Below are 20,125 nucleotides of genomic sequence, written 5' to 3'. Positions count from 1 at the left end.
GATAGTTATTTTATTTGATAGAACTCCGACTCAGTTAATATATACCGTTAATCGTAAAGATAGTAATATTCAACGAATTTAAAATTAAAAATCTCATATTGTTTAGTTACTCTCTAGTTCTAAGGTTTCGTCATGATTAATCTGGATCGATTCGGGTGGGACATTTGGTTTTGGTAGGTGAGTCTTCTAACGAGAATTTTTTATATGCACAAATACTCAAACCTGAAACATTACCCAAACGATATCAAACTGTTTATCACTTAAACTAATCCCATTGATTAAAAATCTCATATTTATAAAAAGAAATTATTCTCAAACTGTGTGGTTTTCGTGTAAAGAGTAAAGAATGAAGGTGCAGGGCCAAATGGGAAAGAAAATGAATTACAAGAGAAAAATAAAATAGAAGGCAAACTGATGTTTTTGACCCTTCAATATTATCAGTTTAGTTATTTTTGTCTTCAAACATTTACTACACCCCTTTCGATTTGAAATTCTTTTTAATCAAATTTATCTAAATATGATGAAACAATAACCTACGTTAAGAGAAATTATTAGATGGACCTGACTTTCCATATCATCCGTGATCCCAACTAATAATGTTCATCCATCTCAATGTAATTTTTAAATAATTACCACTCCTTTTTTATATGTAGGAAAGAGATAAAGATTCACCTTAAAAATATGAGGTGGATGAATCTTATTGGTGTCCTACCCAGAACATGGTGAGCAAGGTCCATCTAATAATTTTTCCTACGTTAGGGTTGATTATGGTTGAATTTTTGGTTCACTCAAACTTTATTAAAAAATAAACACCTTCACTTACTTTCTAAAATTTAATCTAATTTTTATGTCAAAACTCATACTCAATCTAATCTAAATATAAATGTTAAAAAAATATTTTTTATTAAATAAAAAAAAATTAATTAAAAATAATATCAAAATGTGTATTATTACACTATCCCTAAATATTTAAGGGATAAATATCATATTATGTCAATACTCGTCAAATATTTTTTTTATCCTAAACCTTAATTTTATCCCATCCAACTTCATCCTTAAAAATATTTTTTTTCAAATATATAAGAATTTAAATATATAAATAATCAAGTTTTAAAAAATATTAAAAATTGAAACATCGTAAGAGATATAATAAAAACTTACAGATATAAATGAGATTATTTATTAGGTTTCGGGTCACCTCCTTCCTTGTATGATTTTGACTCGTTGTTTGTCAACGGTTTTTGTTTACAGGAACTGGGAATCCATAAATCCAAAGCCGGTTTCCTCGAACTTTCTCCTCTTTTCTCTCCTATAAATACATCCCACCCTAATTCCCTCCTTCATATCTCTCTTCATTTCATTTATTCTCAGCTTCGAAGGTATTAGGTGGGTTCATTTCATTCATTTTCATGCAAAAATTAGAGTTTAAAGACTTTGGGTTGTAAATAACTGTGTTTTTATCAGCAGTCTCCCCCTGCAATGGCAATGGAAATAAAAGAAACTGATTTCCAGAAAGGAGTAAAGCATCTTTCAGAGAATGGAGCTAGCAAGCTTCCTGATAAGTATATATTGCCTGTTTCGGATCGACCCAATGTGCATAAGGAGAAGCCAGACGTGTCTAAATCGAGTCTTCGACTGCCGGTGATTGATTTTGGCGTATTACAAGGCCCGAACCGATCCCGAGTCCTCGACTCGCTGTCCTGCGCTTGTGAGGAGTACGGGTTTTTTCAGGTGGTGAATCACGGCGTCCCCGTTGAAGTTATAAGAAGGATGAACGATGTGAGCAGCAGGTTCTTTGGGCTACCGTACGAGGAAAGAGCAAAGTACATGTCGTCCGACATGACCTCACCTGTTCGATACGGAACTAGCTTGAACCAGATCAAAGATTCGGTTTTCTGTTGGAGAGATTTCTTAAAGCTCGTGTGCACTCCGTTGTCGGATGTTCTTCCTCATTGGCCTTCAACTCCCATGGACTTCAGGTATCTCATCACGACCGCTGACGTAGCTGCTCAAACCCAAATTCAATAACATTCTCTTATTTTACGTTAATCCTTTAACAGGGAAGTGGCGGCTACCTACGCAAAGGAAACCAAGTGGTTGTTTCTAAGGATAACGGAGGCCATCTTGGAGAGCCTGGGCCTGTGGGATGCCACCGCCACCACACCGGAAGATGATGAAATAATGAAGCAATTCAATGAAGGAAGCCAGTTGATGGTGGTTAACTGTTTCCCTCCTTGCCCGGAACCCGACCTCACCTTAGGAATGCCGCCGCACTCCGATTACGGATTCTTGACCCTTCTTCTCCAGGACCAAGTCCGAGGCTTACAAATCCAACACAAAGGGAAATGGATCACCGTTGAACCAAACGCCGATTCATTCGTCGTTAATGTCGGCGATCACCTCGAGGTGAGCTTAAAATTATAATCGATTTCAAGTTTAGAGTTTAAGGTTAAGGGTATATGAACATGTAAACTAATCCGAACATTATTTGCAGATATTTAGCAATGGAAGGTACAAAAGTGTGCAGCATAGGGTATTTGTGAACCCAGAAAAGCCACGGCTATCGGTGGCCTCACTGCATAGTCTTGCATTCAATAGCATGGTTGGACCGTCTCCTAAACTGATTGACGAAAGGAACCCAAGGCGTTATAAAGACACAGATTTTGCCACGTTTCTTGAATACATTTCGTCTTGTGAGCCCAAGAAGAAGAATTTCTTGGAGTCTAGGAAATTGACTTGAAAACCATTGGAAGTGGAACCCAGAAATTGGAGGAAAAAATAGTACTTGTGTTGACATTGGGATCATCTTATAATTAATTAATGTTGACAGTATTAGTTTATATGCATGTATATTGTTTTCTTTCCCTTAAGTCAACTATACGGAGGAGACAGGACTTAAAACCTTATGGCTAGCCTTTTTCCCTGCGTTATAAATGCTATGTTCCAAAAATAATAAATACCCAGACAAATCGGGAGTTGGAGTTTTGTACCAACCATTATCAAATGCATCCAACAAGCTTTAATAATATCCATAGATTAATTGGCTCAATTTTTTCTCTCCTTTATTTCGCATATATTTGGATAAATATATTGGATTAAAATCCATAATTATATGCCCGTATTTTTTAACGTATATTATTTTCATAAAATATGACATAAATTAATTTATCATTAATGTTATAAAGTCATAAGGTATTAGAAATATCATATAAATAAAAGTATAGATACCATAAAAGTTGTATTTATATTTTTATGAGGGACAGAGTTATAAGTACATACAAAAACTGATTTTTAAATCAACTATATAAAGAGATTATGGTCCTCAAGAAATAGATAATATCGTATTTTCTCTTATTCGGTTAGAAACTTTACACTCAAAATTTTTTTATCTTCTCGGGAAAGCACAACCAAAGAAATAATCAAATATTTCAACCTATCAGTTAATACATGTACACTTGTGCATCGTAACATTGAATCATTGATAATTAATTGATTGTAGGGTTTATAATTTAGAGATTATAATTCTTAAATACAATTTTAGTATAGAATTTAGGATTACGTATTCTCAATTAATAATTCTATGCGACTGTATATTCACTAAACAAATATTTTTAACGATATTGTAATTGGTTTAAAGATTCTATATGGATTCACGATTAAAGATATTGAAAATCAGTTATGAATCCATATTTCTAAACAATGATTTTCTTTAATTTTTATAAATAATGCTAGCTCACCATTAACAATTGTTTTTTTTAGAAATCGTACGTCATCATGTTTGTTGTTTTTGTATGCATTTGATTTAGGGTATTTATTTCATTATTACAGATACATGGATTCAAGATTTGTTTGCATAATAACAACTGTATTTATTAATACAATTGAGGTGTGAAGATAACTTTAGTTATCTATTTAATGTTATTGAGCAATACAATTTTAATGCTCATTAAATCTAAAGTATTAAATGGACAATTCAGTGTCAATATTCTTTATGAATGTTTTTTGGCTTTAATTTTTTTCTTTTGGATTTTGTTTTTTAAGAGATATAAGTGTAATAAATACCAGTGTTGGTATTGCATAAAGAATGAATCAAATATTTTACTTATTTAATTATTTGATTCAGTATTTGGTTTTGAGTTTGGATTTAATTTGGACATGTTATTGTCACAATTTGTGACTATTTGATTTTGGTTTCTTGTATAGTCTTTTGGTTAATTTGGTGAATTCATGGATAAGAAATTCTTGAGAAATAGTTAAAGATTTAAGTTTTTGGTTTCTAATAACACAGTTTAGACAACCTTATTATGGATTACTTCATAAACCATGACGTGATTAAAAAATTAGTTTTTTATTCTTGATTGTTATGAATTATAGAATACATGTAATCACCATTTTTATCTATATCTTTTTTTAAAAATATCAAATTCTTATATACAAATTCAAAAAACCAAAACCAATGACCCATTTCCTTTAAACCAAACCAAGCCCAAAACATTAAGGGTTTGAGAAACCCTAACTAAGCTAGATGAAGTTGCCGCCGCCTTCACCATCCACGTCTCTACCTGGTCTTTTACTCCATGCCAGCCTCTATCAAAGCCTTTCTTACTATTAAGGATTACACCAGTAGTCCTCCTCAGAGATGGGTTTTTCAAACTCCAAAAATTTGTAAAGAAAGAGATTCCCTGTAATACCTTAATTTAGGGGCTAAATTTAAGAAATTATAAAGTGGTAGATTTAATTGGTATTTTGAAAGAAACAGTGGATTAAATTGTAAAATTTCGAAGTTAGTAGACCGTTTTAAGAAGTGCAGGAAGTTCAGTGGCTAAACTCATGATTTGACCATTTTTCTTTAGGAGTTAATATAACCCCATTTCCCTTGCATTTTCTGCAGAAAATGCTCATAATTCCTCTCCTGGTCACCAACTTTCAACTCCGATCTACTCGCCGTCCGACCTCCGATCGACGAGCCGAAACCACCATCGTGTTCGTTGTCGAGCGAGGAACAAAACCCTTCAAACCTTTCGTCATGAATCGTCACCGTTCGTCGTTAATTTCAATCGGATGTATCGTTGGTAATAACCCAATTTCAGTTGGTTTCTCATCGATTCACGACGATCCGAGCATCTGTTTACGACACCTCCCGCACCATCGTGTTCCTTGCATTGTTCTGAGTCCGCCGGTGTCATCCTTGGTCTCCGACGAAGGCGGCACGTGAGAAGGTGAAGCGGTTAAAATTTTCGATTCGTTGAAATTGAGCTCTCCGCCGTTCAAAAATTTAAACCGAGCTTTGTAAGTATCTCAAAATCGCTTAAAATAATTTTTAGGATTTTTTCCGAGAATTTAGCACTGTTCACGCGCCCCACACGCCGCCACTGCGCGTGGGGAAGAAAAAATGTTCGGTTTGACTAGTTTTGCTCTTGTTTTGATCGGTTTGACCGGTCATAACCCGACCCGACCCATTGACCTGACCCGACCCGTTGACCCGACCCGACCGGTTGACCCGTTAACCGCTGTTGACCACTGTTGACCAAAACTTTGACTGGCTTTGACCAAGCATTAAACGACCTTTGACTTTGACCGAGTATACCTATACTCACATTTTTCGACGTTCCAAATCCGATTCCGCAGTCCATTTTTCAAAATTCAGACCGAAGGCCTCGAAATTGGCAGTCAAACCCATTGACTTTGATTTTGACCGAAAAATTCCAAATTTTTGAAATGTCATATTTTGTGCTTTCGACGTCCTGAATCCGAATCCGAAGTCCGTTTCGCCAAATTCAAACCCGGTAAGCTATTTTTATTTGATTTATCACCTGATTCGATTCATTTATCGTAATTAAGCTCCGTTTTTGATATAATTTATGTTGATATGTATCTGAGGAATTATTGGAAGTTGAATTGAAGATCAAAGGTGTTCGAATGGAATTTTTATGGTCGATCAGTATTGCACAGAAATCGAGGTAATACTTTACTACCTCTTTATGCTTTATGGAACATGTTAATATTGGTAAATGCATGAATAAGATAATGTTGGTCACTTTTGTGGAGTTGGTTAATTTATACACTCGATATGAATGTGGTAGAAATTCGGTAACTGAATATGGATCGAATGACTAATATAAGAGATTGAAAGATTGTTAGAATTAAATTACAAGTTTGTGATTAGTGATAAAGAAATCAGACATAGATTTGTAAATTATATTTTATATCATCAAAGGTTAAATGTTAAAAGTACTTGGATGGGAAATTATGAGAATATTCCGGTAGGATAAAATTATGAAAATACCCTTATGTTGTAGGATGACAAGAATTGTCCCTGGAAGTTGGTTAATAACTCTGAAAAGACATATTGATCCGATATAACTACTGATGTGCATAAGAAATGTTAGTTTTATTTGGAAATTATGGATAACCGATTTTAATCCTAGGAGAGTTTGTGAAGGATACTAGAAGTCTGTTAAGAGAACCGTTTCAAGATCAGAGAGTGTTCAAGAAAGCTATTAATCACAGGATCTCTAAATTATATTATTTTCGTTAAGAGCTAATATCGAAATTATCTGGTTAGGAAATTACGGAAATGCCCTTAAGAGGTAGAATAGTCTGAGTTGACTCTGAATGAGAAAATACTTAGAGGATTCGTACTTAACTCGATTAAGTACGGATTTAACAGTTAAGATCCTGACTTAGTGCAGGAAAATTCCTGATATTCTGTTTGTAAAATCTGAGAAGGCACTTGACCCAGAAATATCCGAGTTATGAGTAAATACCTGAAGAAAAATTTGTCGGGGTTGTTCTGTTGTTAGAATTGTTCGAAATGACTGAAATAAATGATAAGATTGAATTTAATAGTAAGATCAGACGGAAGGAAATGATTGAAATACACTGAATTTGTAAAATGACCAAAATACCCCTATAATAGAAATGACCCAAGAATATCACAAAGCTCAAGAATGATTGGATATCCTCGAACTCTGAAATGAATGGAATAAAACTGAACACAAAAATAACCTTATGGCCTAAATTAAGTAAATGTCTTGGATTAATTAAGGAATCCAAGAAAGCATAGGTATTAGACTACCTTTAAAGGTAATGGAAAACAATTTAAGTGAGTAGATCAACCCTAAAGCTATATCAATACCTGAATGGCATATATATTACTGCAACATGTGTTCGTCTTCTCAAGTTTGGCTCGATGATAAATTTTGGAAGTATTCAGCTCAGCTCTAGATCGTATTCAGTACTAAGAATTGGATGTTTGTTCGACAAATCAACCACGAAGACCAAATTGAATGGAATAGAAGTACAACATGTATCTGGAATTCAGGAACGTTTGGATTACTCTGGAAAAATCCTGAAGCAATTAGAATGGACATGACTGCTAAATGAACTAGGTTACCTCAATGACTGAGGATTTAGTAAGTTATTTGGATAAGTCTGGAAACTCTGATGAGTTTACGTAGTATACAATTACAATGGGTTATGAACAAATTAATCAAGTACGCCAGCATTTCATGATATTGTGGAAGCGTGGAAATGAAATAAAGACATTGGAAGATTTATTCAGCGATGATTTCGAAAATGGTCTATGGACAAGAATTTGTGGTATTAAAGAGTAAATACCCTGGAAGAACAATGAATTGACCAATCGACATGCATTAGTTCTGGGAACTATTCATCTAAGAGTTGTCCGATAATCCGATCAATCGACATAGAATATAAATGTCCTGAACCTTCATTTCTTCCTTATCAGTTTAAGTCCCATTCTGAATAACTAATGATTATGCCAGTTATTGAACTCTTCCAATAGTGATTCTGAATTCCGATATTTTATCGGTATACTAAAGATCCGTGTTCGTCTACTTGTTAAGATTATCCAATATCTTTGAATACTATCTGTAAATTCTGGTGTGTTCCATACTCACATGAATATTTTACCTGATTTTCGATTTGATTTCTGATATGATATTTGACATGGATTCTGATATGATATCTGACATGGATTATGATCTGATACTTGACTTGGATTCTGATCTGATACTTGACCTGGATTTTGATATGATACTTGACGTGAATTATGATTTGATTTTTGATATATCCGTTTATGGACGTAACATGTTTTATTTGGGGGTTAATGTTGGAGGAAGAATACCTGGAGGTTCCTCGGCTGTATGCTCAGGGCCTTACTTACCGGTTCCTCGGCTGTGTGTTCAGGGCCTTACTGGACGTGACGGGGTTGTATGGTTCTGGGGAACCTACACATTTTGTACGTGACGGATGGGGGTATATATATATATGTTTTAAAAGATCTGTATCTTTTTACTGGTTTTATGGGAACACACTAGATAACATATTCTAATCTCCTGAACTCAGTCATCCGAAATATTTCTCTGAACTAAAAGTTCATTGCCCGTTACCACCTGAAATATCAGTAGGATCTCTGTTCAGCATAAAAGTCTGTAAATATTCAGAAACAATAAGGATATATAAATATTTATTTGTATCTGCACGTTCATCAGTATCATCTGGTAGTTCTGTATTACTGAGCTTTCCAAAGCTCACTCTATTACTCATCTTTTCAGGCTAAAAGAATTATACCAGTGCAGCTATCGACTTCAGTAAGGGAGTTCTTCCGGTGTTGTTTGTAGAGTACGGTACATGTGATTAGGGGGCATGTAATTGTATTTTGATTTATATACGAGTCTGGAAATCTGTTTTATTTTTAAATAGAGATAACTTTTTTTTTGTACTCATAAATGATTTTATGAGTTTACAAGTTTTAAGAAATGTTTTAAATTTTCCACTATTTTTACAGTGGGTTGCTCTGGTGGCCCAAATATGACACCCCGGATCGGATCTAGTTACCCTTATCGGTCTGTGGGGGTTACATTTAGTGGTATCAGAGCCATGGTTTGAGTCAAAATTTTTAAAGATAGACCGGCCGGTCGAATGTCAAAATATGTCTGATCAGTATATGCCCCTAGACTGCAATCGTACCTCTGTGAGCCGGAACTCCAAGGTTGAGCCCCTATATGTATCAGGTAAATCAAAGTTTCTATCCGTTAAGGCTATACTTGTACAAAAAGGAATACTAGTAACATCTGTCTAAACGTTGTAAAGTACCTCACGAGCCATGTGAGAGTTATTCATCTGATAAATTTTGACTCGACTCCAGAAATGAAATTGGGATATGCTGCTGCTCTAAGAGCCTATTCTCGTAACCAAGGCTGAATTGATTTCACAAGGATAAAGTTGTTTTGATTATTTACTTGGAATGAGAGAGATTTCTGATAAGAAGGTATACTCAACTGGTTAAGGATTAGTGGAGGATTCATATTTCTAAAGAGCTACATGAAAGATATGAAAAAAAAACTGATGGAAGTTTTATTTATGCAATTATGTGATATGAGTCAATTTCGAGGATGAAATTATTTTAAGGAGGGGAGAATTGTAACACCCCAATTTAGGGGCTAAATTTAAGAAATTATAAAGTGGTGGATTTAATTGGTATTTTGAAAGAAACTGTGGATTAAATTGTAAAATTTCAAAGTTGGCATACCGTTTTAAGAAGTGCAGGAAGTTCAGTGGTTAAACTCATGATTTGACCATTTTTCTTTAGGAGTTAATATAACCCCCATTTCCCGTGCATTTTCTGCAGAAAATGCTCATAATTCCTCTCCCGGTCACCAACTTTCAACTCCGATCTACTCGCCGTCCGACCTCCGATCGACGAGTCGAAACCACCATCATGTTCGTTGTCGAGCGAGGAACAAAACCCCTCAAACCTTTCGTCATGAATCGTCGCCGTTCGTCGTTAATTTTAGTCGAAAGTATCGTTGGTAATAACCCGATTTCAATTGGTTTTTCATCGATTCACGACGATCCGAGCATCCGTTTACGACACCTCCCGCACCATCGTGTTCCTTCCATCGTTCCGAGTCCGCTGGTGTCATCCTTGGTCTCCAACGACGGTGACGCGTGAGGAGGTGAAGCGGTCAAAGTTTTCGATTCGTTGAAATTGAGCTCTCCGTCGTTCAAAAATTTGAACCGATCTTTGTAAGTATCTCAAAATCGCTTAAAATAATTTTTAGGAATTTTCCAGGAATTTAGCACTGTTCACGCCCCCCACGCACCGCCACTGCGCGTGGGGAAGAAAAAATGGCCGATTTAACCGATTTTGCTCTTGTTTTGACCGGTTTGACCGGTCATAACCCGACCCGTTGACGCGACTGAACCCGTTGACCTGACCCGTTGACCGTCGTTGACCACTGTTGACCAAAACTTTGACCGGACATTAAACGACCTTTGACTTTGACCGAGTATACCTATCATGACATTTTTCGACGTTCCAAATCCGATTCCGCAGTCCATTTTTTGAAATTCAGACCCGAAGGCCTCGAAATTGGCAGTCAAACCCATTAACTTTGATTTTGACCGAAAATTCCAAATTTTCTAAAAGTCATATTTTGTGCTTTCTACGTCCTGAATCCGAATTCAAAGTCCGTTTCGCCAAATTCAAACTCGGTAAGCTGTTTTTATTTGATTTATCACCCGATTCGATCTGTTTATCGTAATTAAGCTCCGTTTTTGATATAATTTATGTTGATATGTATCTTGTTGAGTTAATCGATCGATGGAATCGGCCAAGAGGTGGTTGAATTGGCAATAAAAATTTCGGTGAAAGCTTTTGCAGAAAATTGAAAAGATTTGCACAACGATTTATAGTGGTTCGACTTTCTCAACCAAAGTCTACGTCCACTACCTTAGCTATCTACACTAAGGATTTTCCACAAAATTCACTAATTTGTCTTTCTTTTGAGGACAAAGAGTAACCTTACAAACCCTCAAGAATTATACCCCAAATTCTTGAGAAAACTCCCTCCCAAAGAGAACAATACAAATTTGCAAACTTACAAGGAAATCCTCACAAGGTAGATTGTTTGCACAATTCTAGAACAAAGAAAAGAACACTCAAGAATGAATACAATTGAGTACAAAAGTGTTCTTGAAAGCAAAATGAATATTGAATGAAAAATAGGCTTGAAATGCTCAAACTTGAGGTTTGATGCTTTCTCTTTGATTCTCTCTTGATTCTAGTTGCTTAATGTTTCTTGTTGTTGATCAATGGCTTCTAAGCTTGTTTAAATACACCTTGAATCACTTTTGAACATTGGGGATGATTAGAGGAGTCAATAGAGCCGTTTAAGTGTGAAAACAATTAATTAATACAGTTAGGAGCTTCAGTGCATCGATGCATACCCATGGTGCATCGGTGCATCAATGTAAAATTCAAATATTTTGACCGTTGGAACCTTAGTGCATCGGTGCACTAAGAGTGCATCGATGCATCAAGTGCATTCGATGTTTTAAAATAGCCCGAGTGCATCGATGCATGGCTGGTGCATCGATGCATCAAATGCATTCGATGTTCTTATAAAATCCTCAGTGCATCGGTGCATGGTGTGCATCGATGCATGAAATGCATTCGATGTTCAATTTAATTCATGTGCATCGATGCATGGATTGGTGCATCGGTGCATCACTCTGAAAATTGATTTTAGGCTTGATTTTGGTTCAAAATACTTTGTGAAAATTGTTTCAAAAATAGTTTAAGTACAAATCACAATTTTACACATTTAGTAAGGATTAAAATTGTTTTTGAAAGACTTGGAGTAATAGTTTTACATTCGATTATTTGAATCGAATATACTTAGAAAATCATTTGTAAAATCTTAAAATTCATTTAAACTTAATTTGTTATATCGAAATATCAAAATGTTTTCAACATATCTGAGGAATTATTAGAAGTTGAATTGAAGATCAAAGGCGTTCGAATGGAATTTTTATGGTCGATCAGTATTGCACAAAAATCGAGGTAATATTTTACTACCTTTTTATACTTTATGGAACATGTTAATATTGGTAAATGCATGAATAAGATAATGTTGGTCACTTTTGTGGAGTTGGTTAATTTATACACTCGATATGAATGTGGTAGAAATTCAGTAACTGAATATGGATCGAATGACTAATATAAGAGATTGAAAGATTGTTAAAATTAAATTACAAGTTTGTGATTAGTGATAAAGAAATCAGACATGGATTTGTAAATTATATTTTATATCATCAAAGGTTAAATGTTAAAAGTACTTAGATGGGAAATTATGAGAATATTCCAGTAGGATAAAATTATGAAAATACCCTTATGTTGTAGGATGACAAGAATTGTCCCTGGAAGTTGGGTAATAAATCTGAAAAGACATATTGATCCGATATAACTACTGATGTGCATAAGAAATGTTAGTTTTATTTGGAAATTATGGATAACCGATTTTAATCCTTGGAGAGTTTGTGAAGGATACTAGAAGTCTTTTAAGAGAACCGTTTCAAGATCAGAGAGTGTTCAAGAAAGCAATTAATCATAGGATCTCTAAATTATATTATTTTCGTTAAGAGCTAATATCGAAATTATCTGGTTAAGAAATTACGAAAATGCCCTTAAGAGGTAGAATAGTATGAGTTAACTCTGAATGAGAAAATACTTAGAGGATTCGTACTTAACTCGATTAAGTACAGATTTAATAGTTAAGATCCTGACTTAGTGCAGGAAAATTCCTGATATTCCGTTTGTAAAATCTGAGAAGGCACTTGACCCAGAAATATCCGAGTTATGAGTAAATACATGAAGAACAATTTGTCGGGGTTGTTCTGTTGTTAGAATTGTTCGAAATGACTGAAATAAATGATAAGATTGAATTTAATAGTAAGATCAGACGGAAGGAAATGATTGAAATACACTGAATTTGTAAAATGACCAAAATACCCCTATAATGGAAATGACCCAAGAATATCACCAAGCTCAAGAATGATTGGATATCCTCGAACTCTGAAATGAATGGAATAAAATGAACACAAAAATAACCTTATGGCCTAAATTAAGTAAATGTCTTGGATTAATTAAGGATTCCAAGAAAACATAGGTATTGGACTACCTTTAAAGGTAATGGAAAACAATTTAAGTGAGTAGATCAACCCTAAAGCTATGTCAATACCTGAATGGCATAGATATTACTGCAACATGTGTTCGTCTTCTCAAGTTTGACTCGATGATAAATTTTGGAAGTATTCAGCTCAGCTCAAGATCGTATTCAGTGCTAAGAATTGGACGTTTGTTCGAAAAATCAACCACGAAGACCAAATTGAATGGAATAGAAGTACAACATGTATCTTGAATTCAGGAACGTTTGAATTACTCTGGAAAAATCCTGAAGTAACTAGAATGGACATGATTGCTAAATGAACTAGGTAACCTCAATGGCTGAGGATTTAGTAAGTGATTTGGATAAGTCTGGAAACTCTGATGAGTTTATGTAGTGTACAATTACAATGGGTTATAAACAAATTAATCAAGTACGCCAGCATTTCATGATATTGTGGAAGCGTGGAAATGAAATAAAGACATTGAAAGATTTATTCAGCGATGATTCCGAAAATGGTCTATGGACAAGAATTTGTGGTATTAAAGAGTAAATACCCTGGAAGAACAATGAATTGACCAATCGATAGGCATTAGTTCTGGGAACTATTCATCTAAGAGTTGTCCGATAATCCGATTAATCGACATAGAATATAAATATCCTAAACCTTTATTTCTTCCTTATCAGTTTAAGTCACATTCTGAATAACTGATGATTCTGTCAGTTATTGAACTCTTCCAATAGTGATTCTGAATTCTGATATTCTATCGGTATACTAAAGATCCGTGTTCCTCTACTTGTTAAGATTATCCAATATCATTGAATACTATCTGTAAATTATGGTGTGTTCCCTACTCACATGAATATTTTACCTGATTTTTGATTTGATGTCTGATCTAATACTTGACATGGCTTCTGATATGATATCTGACATGGATTCTGATCTGATACTTGACTTGGATTTTGATATGATACTTGACCTGGATTTTGATATGATACTTGATGTGAATTATGATTTGATTTTTGATATATCCGTTTACGGACGGAACATGTTTTATTTTGGGGGTTAATATTGGAGGAAGAATACCTGGAGGTTCCTCGACTGTATGCTCAGGGCCTTACTTACCGGTTCCTCGGCTGTGTGCTCAGGGCCTTACTGGACGTGACGGGGTTGTATGGTTTTGGGGAACCTACACATTTTGTACGTGATGGATGAGGGTATATATATATATATATATGTTTTAAAAGATCTGTATCTTTTTACTGGTTTTATGGGAACACACTAGATAACCTATTATGATCTCCTGAACTCAGTCATCCGAAATATTTCTCTGAACTAAAAGCTCATTGTTCGTTACCAGCTGAAATATCAGTAGGATCTCTGTTCAGCATAAAAGTCTGTAAATGTTCGGAAACAATAAGGATATATAAATATTTATCTGTATCTGTACGTTCATCAGCATCATCTGGTAGTTCTGTATTACTGAGCTTTCCAAAGCTCACTCTATTACTCATCTTTTCAGGCTAAAAGAATTGTACCAGTGCAGCTATCGACTTCAGTAAGGGAGTTCTTCATGTGTTGTTTGCAGAGTATGGTACATGTGATTAGGGGGCATGTAATTGTATTTTGATTTATATACGAGTTGGAAATCTGTTTTATTTTTAAATAGAGATTACTTTTATTTTGTACTCATAAATGATTTAATGAGTGTACAAGTTTTAAGAAAAGTTTTAAATTTTCCGCTATTTTTACAGTGGGTTACTCGGGTGGCCCAAATGTGATACCCCGGATCGGATCTGGTTACCCTTATTGGTCTGTGGGGGTTACATTACCTCATTCGAAATAGAGGAAATCTCATAAATCAAAAGAAATATTAACATTTCCAAATGTTTTTTGGCCTTCTATTTTTGATTTTTTTAGTTGTTTATTTATAAGCATATAAAAAAGAAAAAAGAGGGGAAGTAGGGTCATTTACCTTGTTGTGTTTAAGTCCTTACCGTCTTGAGGTTGTCGGAGGGTCTCACTCGTCATATGAACTAGGTTGTCAATAGGTCAGAGGCTTTTTGGCCATAGGGAGGTGCCATAGTTTTCTATGTTCTATTTTGGGGAATAAAATAAATAGAGGCCTCTCCTAGGTTTAGGATTAGGCCTTGGGATAGCCTGACCACTTTCGGTGAAGGTCAGAAAAGGACGAAAGAGGTCGATCTATGACAATTTTGAGTTAGAGAGAGTTCGACCGAAAGGAAGAGAGTGTATAGGGAAGAAATGAGACATTGGGCACATTTGGGGTGTCTTTTTGTTTTCACTAGCCGTCGAAGTAAAATTGGCCACCGATGAATAATGGCCGATGAGGAGTTTTAATGTCTTGAGGGTTTCAACCACGAGTGTGAAGAGAGAGATGATGTAAGGCACTTGTGCCTCGATTGTGGATCTAGTGAAAGAGTAAGCGTCTACAATAAGATAAGATAAACGAGAATGGTTTGTTAGTTGATGTAATAGTGATAAGGGTAGGCTTGATGATAAATAGAGTATGCAACGGAAGTTGGCTATTTTGGGTGTGTAATGGGAGTGATATAGGCTTATGAAATAAAGGAATGGCTAAGATAGTAACTTAAGTAACACGGAAGAAACTAGGTATAAAAAACCTAACACCTTTCCTTAGAAGTCACTTGAGGGGTGGTAGAAAAGGACTTGGTCCCGTTGACTATAAATGAGTCAAGAAATATAAGTATCCATGGAAGAAGAAAAGGGTTGTTGCCACAAGCACACAAGGTACTTGATAAGTCAATAGACTTCTCAAAAATCTTTGAAAAAAATAAAAACCTCACAAATATATTTGATGTGGAAAAGGAGATTATTTTTACAAATGCCAAAGCAATGGCCTATTTATAGTTTTCAAAATGGCATGGCCAAATGGTTAAGTAATGGTTCTACTACCTTGTGCCCTTATGAATGTACATGATCATTTAATTGAATGAATATGACTATAGGTACAAGAAAAGGCAAATGATTCATCCAATGCTCATACGCCTTCATGGATGAAAATTGGTGTAGGTTTATGCTTGAATGCTTGTGTCTCCTTGTTTTGGCATCATCTTTGAATGCGCATGACCCTTGGATGTGAAAGAACATGTCCCTTATTGTTTTGGCACCATATTTGAATGTTCATGACCATTGGAAGGTGTTAGTCGAATGATGATGTTTCTTGCCTTATATCTCTTCATGATATAGGCATCTTTTGGAGAAAATATCTTCACCAACATGCACCTCTTGAGATGGGGACCCTTCATGAATAGCCAACTTGATGAAAGGTTATAATGTTTGAAGGTAATCTTTCAAGAAAAGTCATGTTATATAATGAAGGAGCTAAAGGTGAGTTGACCATAGGTGCATATAGGCATGTTGAAGTTTTTGGCAACTCCTTATGAAAATGCACATCCCGAAAAGGCACCTATTCGTGAAAAGGCACGAATTGTGAAAAAGTGACTTTATGTAAAAGACATGTCCGTTGATGGAGGATTGCATCCCTTCAGCTCTCCAACTGATTTGAGTAACTAAGCTAGATCAAATGTTTAGTTGAGTCCAGCTAACAACTTTTCCTAACTTTGACTGTGAGTTTCCATAGAGATGTCTTAGATTGGTTCCACTAGCTTTGAGTTTCATCTTGTAGCTTAATTCAGCTCCCATCCTTTGTTGCCTTTGAGTTATCATGAGCTGTCATAACATGTATCCTTTGTTTTCGAGCTGCCATAGCTTGTAGATTTATTCCTTGCACTTATGTATGACATGAAAACAATAGGATTAGTTATGAATAATCTAGAAATGCAATGGTAACATACTACATTGTTATGCAAATGATAAGATAAAGATGAGAAACATAACATATGCATGATTTAACTAAGTATAAAGATGTGGATTAGCATATCCTAAGATGCAAAAGAAAACATATGATATTATATAATGCATAAATAAGGTAATAATAAATGAAGTAAGGAATAACTCCCTCAGAATTAGCTTATAGGATCTTAAATGATGTGAGCAAGTCTTGAAGAAAGTGGGTGCTAGTCATGATCACATCACGATCACATTTAGGTCACCATGTTTTTTTAATTTATTATAATTTTCTCATGTTTTGTTTTGTTTATTTTAATTTAGCCACTGATTTTTAATTTATTATTACTTTTATATTCGAATTAGCCTTGCAATAACCTGTATTATTATGGAACAGTTAAAATTTAGTCTTAATTTCTAACCCGTTATTTACTAACTTTTAAATATTACTCGAATTAATTTTACGACCTCATAAGGATCCATGTAACACCTTAATCCAGTCTGACCTGAAGATCCATGGATTAGAATGCCACACTGAACCATCGAAATGGTCAACCTAAAAGTTTCTTTAAAACATTGGTGAATAGAAAAACATTCATCACATCATAGGCATAAATTAATTTTCAGTTACAAAATACGGGAGTCTCCCACAAATGTACAAATACAATCCCATGAGTATAAAAATCAAAATATAGTTATGGCTCGATTACACAAGGTTCATATAGAATACATGACCTATACAAATTTTCAAGACATACTCTGCTGTCATCGGGTTTGGAATGAACAGATGCAATAAGCTCCCTTAGCGATCCTCTACTAACCTACGCACGAAAACATATTCCATACGCTGAGCTCACAAGCTCAGTGTAACAAAAATAACCATACAATACTACATGATTCATTTCATGAAACATGCCACAATGTAAAGTCATGAACATGCAAAGGCATATATCAAACATGAGATATACCAAATGGAGTGGTCGGAGGAATTTACGTGCATCTAAGACTGCACACACTAACCCATCCAAAACGGGATAGCTTCAGGTAAGAACTAGAATTTAATTGCATCAGAACTAAAACCTTTAGTCTACCTCAGGTCTTTGAGAGGTCAGGGCGAGGTCTGAAATTTACGTACATCAGAAGCTCACATCCTATACCTAGTCGAGCATAAGGTACAATTTTGGAATTTACATGCATCAGAATTTGTACCGGTACAACCCAGAATTTACGTGCATTGGATACGTACCAACAAATAATATCCGGATGTTCACAAAAAAATATGATCTTCGTAATTATAGAGTAACTCAGGTGTCCTAGATGTTTCCCGAGCATCATTGAAAGACAAATCTTATATCGCCCTATCTTGCTTGGTTTCTCGGTGAGAATTGAGTTAACTTGTTTTTTTCACTTGTATTTAATACTTAAGGCTTATATGAAATCAAAACACCTCTGCTCGAACACCTAAACAAATTTACAAAAATTACCCAAAAATCACCATAGGTATTGATACTGGGCCAACAACATCGATACTCACCCTTTGGTTATCGATACTCAGGTGAGTATCGATACCAAAATCAGATTCGATGTTTTGAAAAATACTTGGGTATCAATATCGATACTCTACCCTAGGTATCGATACTCCCATGAGTACCAATACCAAATTTGGCTTTGATGTTTTAAAAAATGCCTCAGTATCGATACCAACCCTCTGAGTATCGATACTAGACCCCGAGTATCGATACTATTTAAAGGAATATCGATGCCCCTTACAAATTGCATACTTTTGGATTTACAAAGAACAATCTCAGTAACAATAATGACAGACTTGGCTGCTATGTTTTGAGCACTAAATCATGCCCAAAACTCACCCATTTACTCCCCTAATTCCATTAAACATTTTAGAGTCTTATTTGATATCTTAGAGGTCAAAAGGTATCAACTTTCATGCTTGTAACACATAAATACGAATTATGCCATGGATTTTCTCTAGCATGCTTCCATGAACTAAACATACCAAAATGCACATGCCATGACCTACATGTAGTATGGTCAAGTTAGAAACGTGTTACCTTGAGTTCAAGCTACTGAAAAATTGTCTTGTATCACTCTAGAGTGAACTTTTCCTTACCCATTGCTTTAGAGCTCTCAACCTTCTCTTGCACTAATTAAAACCATGGAAACTCAATGAGTTATTAACTCATTTTAGGAGTTAGAAAGGCATTAAAATGATTCTATAACTCAGAGCTCTACCAAAAACGGATTAAACTTCAAAATCCCATAAACCCCTCAAAAACTCATTTTTGGTTATCTTACCCAAACCTTGTAAAAGATGGCTTAAATGGAAGATTAGAAGATGAAGGTTGAAGTTTTTAACTTGGAATACTTAATGGAGGCTTAAATTTCTCAATGTCTCAACCTTTAACGCAACTTGGAAGAGAAGAGGATGAAGAAGAAGAAAGGAAGAAGACAAAGAAAATGATGAAAAAGATATATGAGAGGAATCAGATGTGATATCATCCATCATAATGGGAATTCATCCTTTGCTCTGAAAAATAGGTTAATTACCCACCTAGTCCTTCCCCATTTCATGTATAATTAAAACCATCATCTTTTTAGCTAATTGGGCTAATCCCAAGCTCAAATCAAATCCACTTGGGGTCCTAGGCTTCATATGCTAGAGTAAAATCGTTCATAAGCCCAATGGATAAACCCAAAACTTCTAACTTGTATTTCAGGGCGTTACAGCTATCACTCCTAAGAAGATATTTTATCCTTGAAATTTACTTCAATAGAAGATGTGTGGATATCGAAACTGCTTATCTTCCTTAGGTTCCCATGTAACCTACTCAACGCCATGATTCCTCCACAAAATTTTCACTAGTGGTATCCTTTTATTTCTCAGTTTCTTAATGTCTTTGGCAAGGATTCGGATCGATTCTTCCTCGTAAGTCAAATATTTCCTTACTTTGACTTGCTTAAGGGGTATAACATAGGACGGGTCTAATCGGTATCTTTGGAGCATGGAGATATGAAACACATTGTGGATGCGCTCAAGCTCGGGAGGTAACGCTAAACGATAAGCCACTATCCCAACTCTCTCTAAAATCTCATATGGTCTGATGAATCGCTGGGTCAACTTACTCTTGCGCCCAAACCAAAGTACCTTTTTTTCAGGTGGAAACCCTGAGGAATATCTTGTCTCCCTCAAAGAACTCTATATCTTTGTGTTTCAGGTAAGTATACGACTTCTGTCTGTCAGAATCCTCCTTATACTGACTCCGAATTAGCTAAAATTTCAATTAGGTTTCTCAGATCAAGT

General features: G+C 35.2%; 1 protein-coding gene across 2 annotated transcripts; it reads left to right on the top strand.

Moving 5' to 3' along the window:
• The first annotated feature begins 1,355 nt into the window (after nt 1-1,355).
• LOC120214464 (protein DMR6-LIKE OXYGENASE 1-like) lies at nt 1,356-2,753 on the top strand. 2 transcript variants are annotated; one of them, XM_039212356.1, is made up of 4 exons: nt 1,356-1,386; nt 1,468-1,979; nt 2,061-2,406; nt 2,495-2,753. In XM_039212356.1, exons 2-4 carry the CDS (start codon nt 1,480-1,482, stop codon nt 2,738-2,740), a joined length of 1,092 nt encoding a protein of 363 aa, XP_039068287.1. In that variant the 5' UTR covers nt 1,356-1,386; nt 1,468-1,479; the 3' UTR covers nt 2,741-2,753. The 2 variants fall into 2 exon arrangements, with proteins under 2 accessions (XP_039068287.1, XP_039068286.1); XM_039212355.1 differs by having other exon boundaries at nt 1,369-1,979.
• Nucleotides 2,754-20,125: the final 17,372 nt, after the last annotated feature.

This window comes from Hibiscus syriacus, unplaced genomic scaffold (assembly GCF_006381635.1).
Source record: "Hibiscus syriacus cultivar Baekdansim isolate YM2019G1 unplaced genomic scaffold, ASM638163v2 tig00110065_pilon, whole genome shotgun sequence".
Lineage (NCBI taxonomy): Eukaryota > Viridiplantae > Streptophyta > Magnoliopsida > Malvales > Malvaceae > Hibiscus > Hibiscus syriacus.
The sequence above is the reverse complement of the archived record's forward strand: the minus strand, read 5'-3'. Positions and strand labels throughout refer to the sequence as shown.

What these genes read in the sequence shown, in the direction of transcription:
- LOC120214464 (XM_039212356.1), top strand. Translation starts at nt 1,480, where the DNA reads ATGGCAATGGAAATAAAAGAAACTGATTTCCAGAAAGGAGTAAAGCAT. An exon ending in TCAACTCCCATGGACTTCAG is followed by an intron (nt 1,980 to 2,060) that starts GTATCTCATCAC and finishes ATCCTTTAACAG; the next exon opens with GGAAGTGGCGGCTACCTACG. An exon ending in ATGTCGGCGATCACCTCGAG is followed by an intron (nt 2,407 to 2,494) that starts GTGAGCTTAAAA and finishes CATTATTTGCAG; the next exon opens with ATATTTAGCAATGGAAGGTA.